Source organism: Entelurus aequoreus, linkage group LG14 (genome assembly GCF_033978785.1).
Source record: "Entelurus aequoreus isolate RoL-2023_Sb linkage group LG14, RoL_Eaeq_v1.1, whole genome shotgun sequence".
Lineage (NCBI taxonomy): Eukaryota > Metazoa > Chordata > Actinopteri > Syngnathiformes > Syngnathidae > Entelurus > Entelurus aequoreus.
Genome location: NC_084744.1, coordinates 60,354,243 through 60,358,414, shown reverse-complemented (window position 1 = coordinate 60,358,414; position 4,172 = coordinate 60,354,243). Strand labels below are relative to the sequence as shown.

Sequence of the window (4,172 nt, the reverse complement as noted above, 5' to 3'; positions counted from 1 at the left end):
GAGAGTGTGTATGAGAGAGTGTGTATGAGAGAGTGTGTATGAGAGAGTATGAGAGAGTGTGTATGAGAGAGTGTGTATGAGAGAGTATGAGAGAGTGTATATGAGAGAGTGTGTATGAGAGAGTGTGTATGAGAGAGTGTGTATGAGAGAGTATGAGAGAGTGTGTATGAGAGAGTGTGTATGAGAGAGTGTGTATGATTGAGTGTGTATGAGAGAGTATGAGAGAGTGTATATGAGAGAGTGTGTATGAGAGAGTGTGTATGAGAGAGTATGAGAGAGTGTGTGTGAGAGAGTGTGTATGAGAGAGTGTGTTTGAGAGAGTGTGTATGAGAGAGTGTGTATGAGAGAGTGTGTATGAGAGAGTGTGTATGAGAGAGTGTGTATGAGAGAGTATGAGAGAGTGTATATGAGAGAGTGTGTATGAGAGAGTGTGTATGAGAGAGTGTGTATGAGAGAGTATGAGAGAGTGTGTATGAGAGAGTGTGTATGAGAGAGTGTGTATGAGAGAGTATGAGAGAGTGTGTATGAGAGAGTGTGTATGAGAGAGTATGAGAGTGTATATGAGAGAGTGTGTATGAGAGAGTATGAGAGAGTGTGTATGAGAGAGTGTGTATGAGAGAGTGTATATGAGAGAGTGTGTATGAGAGAGTGTGTATGAGAGAGTATGAGAGAGTGTATATGAGAGAGTGTGTATGAGAGAGTATGAGAGAGTGTGTATGAGAGAGTGTGTATGAGAGAGTGTATATGAGAGAGTGTGTATGAGAGAGTGTGTATGAGAGAGTATGAGAGAGTGTATATGAGAGAGTGTGTATGAGAGAGTGTGTATGAGAGAGTGTGTATGAGAGAGTATGAGAGAGTGTGTCTGAGAGAGTGTGTATGAGAGAGTGTGTATGAGAGAGTGTGTATGAGAGAGTATGAGAGAGTGTGTATGAGAGAGTGTGTATGAGAGAGTATGAGAGTGTGTATATGAGAGAGTGTGTATGAGAGAGTGTGTATGAGAGTATGAGAGAGTGTGTATGAGAGAGTGTGTATGAGAGAGTGTGTATGAGAGAGTGTGTATGAGAGAGTATGAGAGAGTGTATATGAGAGAGTGTGTATGAGAGAGTGTGTATGAGAGAGTATGAGAGAGTGTGTATGAGAGAGTGTGTATGAGAGAGTGTGTATGAGAGAGTGTGTTTGAGAGAGTGTGTATGAGAGAGTGTGTATGAGAGAGTGTGTATGAGAGAGTGTGTATGAGAGAGTGTGTATGAGAGAGTATGAGAGAGTGTATATGAGAGAGTGTGTATGAGAGAGTGTGTATGAGAGAGTATGAGAGAGTGTGTCTGAGAGAGTGTGTATGAGAGAGTGTGTATGAGAGAGTGTGTATGAGAGAGTATGAGAGAGTGTGTATGAGAGAGTGTGTATGAGAGAGTATGAGAGAGTGTATATGAGAGAGTGTGTATGAGAGAGTGTGTATGAGAGAGTGTGTATGAGAGAGTGTGAGAGAGTGTGTATGAGAGAGTGTGTATGAGAGAGTATGAGAGAGTGTATATGAGAGAGTGTGTATGAGAGAGTGTATATGAGAGAGTGTGTATGAGAGAGTGTGTATGAGAGAGTGTGAGAGAGTGTGTATGAGAGAGTGTGTATGAGAGAGTGTGTATGAGAGAGTGTGTATGAGAGAGTGTGTATGAGAGAGTGTGTATGAGAGAGTGTGTATGAGAGAGTGTATATGAGAGAGTGTGTATGAGAGAGTGTGTATGAGAGAGTGTGTATGAGAGAGTGTGTATGAGAGAGTGTGTATGAGAGAGTGTGTCTGAGAGAGTGTGTATGAGAGAGTGTGTATGAGAGAGTGTGTATGAGAGAGTGTGTCTGAGAGAGTGTGTATGAGAGAGTGTGTATGAGAGAGTGTGTATGAGAGAGTATGAGAGAGTGTGTATGAGAGAGTGTGTATGAGAGAGTATGAGAGAGTGTATATGAGAGAGTGTGTATGAGAGAGTGTGTATGAGAGAGTGTGTATGAGAGAGTGTGAGAGAGTGTGTATGAGAGAGTGTGTATGAGAGAGTATGAGAGAGTGTATATGAGAGAGTGTGTATGAGAGAGTGTGTATGAGAGAGTGTGTATGAGAGAGTGTATATGAGAGAGTGTGTATGAGAGAGTGTGTATGAGAGAGTGTGTATGAGAGAGTGTGTATGAGAGAGTGTGTATGAGAGAGTGTGTATGAGAGAGTGTGTATGAGAGAGTGTGTATGAGAGAGTGTGTATGAGAGAGTGTGTATGAGAGAGTGTGTATGAGAGAGTGTGTATGAGAGAGTGTGTATGAGAGAGTGTGTATGAGAGAGTGTGTATGAGAGAGTGTGTATGAGAGTGTGTATGAGAGAGTGTGTATGAGAGAGTGTGAATGAGAGAGTGTGTATGAGAGAGTGTGTATGAGAGAGTGTGTATGAGAGAGTGTGTATGAGAGAGTGTGTATGAGAGAGTGTGTATGAGAGAGTGTGTATGAGAGAGTGTGTATGAGAGAGTGTGAGAGAGTGTGTATGAGAGAGTGTGTATGAGAGAGTATGAGAGAGTGTATATGAGAGAGTGTGTATGAGAGAGTGTGTATGAGAGAGTGTGTATGAGAGAGTGTATATGAGAGAGTGTGTATGAGAGAGTGTGTATGAGAGAGTGTGTATGAGAGAGTGTGAGAGAGTGTGTATGAGAGAGTGTGTATGAGAGAGTATGAGAGAGTGTATATGAGAGAGTGTGTATGAGAGAGTGTGTATGAGAGAGTGTGTATGAGAGAGTGTATATGAGAGAGTGTGTATGAGAGAGTGTGTATGAGAGAGTGTGTATGAGAGAGTGTGTATGAGAGAGTGTGTATGAGAGAGTGTGTATGAGAGAGTGTGTATGAGAGAGTGTGTATGAGAGAGTGTATATGAGAGAGTGTGTATGAGAGAGTGTGTATGAGAGAGTGTGTATGAGAGAGTGTGTATGAGAGAGTGTGTATGAGAGAGTGTGTATGAGAGAGTGTGTATGAGAGAGTGTGTATGAGAGAGTGTGTATGAGAGAGTGTGAATGAGAGAGTGTGTATGAGAGAGTGTGTATGAGAGAGTGTGTATGAGAGAGCTGTGTATGAGAGAGTGTGTATGAGAGAGTGTGTATGAGAGAGTGTGTATGAGAGAGTGTGAATGAGAGAGTGTGTATGAGAGAGTGTGTATGAGAGAGTGTGTATGAGAGAGTGTGTATGAGAGAGTGTGTATGAGAGAGTGTGTATGAGAGAGTGTGTATGAGAGAGTGTGTATGAGAGAGTGTGTATGAGAGAGTCACTTACACCACAACTCCTCTCAGGGTTTCTCTTCCAGTGTTTCTTTTGTGTCTTCTTGTTGGCCGTGGACATGATGTGACTGTGAGTCTTCACCCTGGGATTGAGAGCCAGGATGCTCTGACAACATGAAGAAGACGAGTCAGTCATTGAAATGTAAAAGTCAATAATCCACTCAGCTCTGCTAAAGTCACTCTTTGGTTGTTCTCTTCTCTTCTGGAATCTCACAGAAGCAACTGCATTAGTTTGTTGTCTTCCACATTTGAGGAGCATCTGACACAAACATGGAAGATTCTGAGAAATGGGCTTGTTTGGATGACAGAGATAAGACAGGCTGCATGCTGCGTCCAAGGTGAGACGGGTCACTGCACCGAGGCTGCAAGGTGGAAAGTACAGTCAGGGGAAAGTACAGTCAGGGGAAAGTACAGTCAGGGGAAAGTACAGTCAGGTGAAAGTACAGTAAGGGGAAAGTACAGTCAGGGGAAAGTACAGTCAGGGGAAAGTACAGTCAGGGGAAAGTACAGTCAGGTGAAAGTACAGTCAGGTGAAAGTACAGTCAGGGGAAAGTACAGTCAGGGGAAAGTACAGTCAGGGGAAAGTACAGTCAGGTGAAAGTACAGTCAGGGGAAAGTACAGTCTGGGGAAAGTACAGTCAGGGGAAAGTACAACCACCATCACACTAAACTAATATTTATAAAACAAACACAAAAAATGAATCTCCGGGTCTCAGTTGGATGTCAAAGTTGACCAACTTCTGGGTTTATGTACACAACCTTCTACTATCCAGGTGAGAGGCAGCATTTATCATCTACAATTAACTTCTACTATCCAGGTGAGAGGCAGCATTTATCATCTACAATTAACTTCTACTATCCAGGTGAGAGGCAGCATTT

General features: G+C 42.7%; 1 protein-coding gene across 1 annotated transcript in view; it reads right to left on the bottom strand.

Annotated features, from left to right (window-relative positions):
* The window catches only part of dpydb (dihydropyrimidine dehydrogenase b), a 66,216-nt gene extending 62,772 nt beyond the window's left edge, over positions 1-3,444 (bottom strand). Inside the window, exon 1 of the mRNA XM_062070374.1 lies at positions 3,289-3,444. Within this exon, the coding sequence (XP_061926358.1) occupies positions 3,289-3,429 (141 nt within the window). The 5' untranslated portion in view covers positions 3,430-3,444. The remainder of the gene's footprint in view (positions 1-3,288) is intronic.
* Positions 3,445-4,172: the final 728 nt, after the last annotated feature.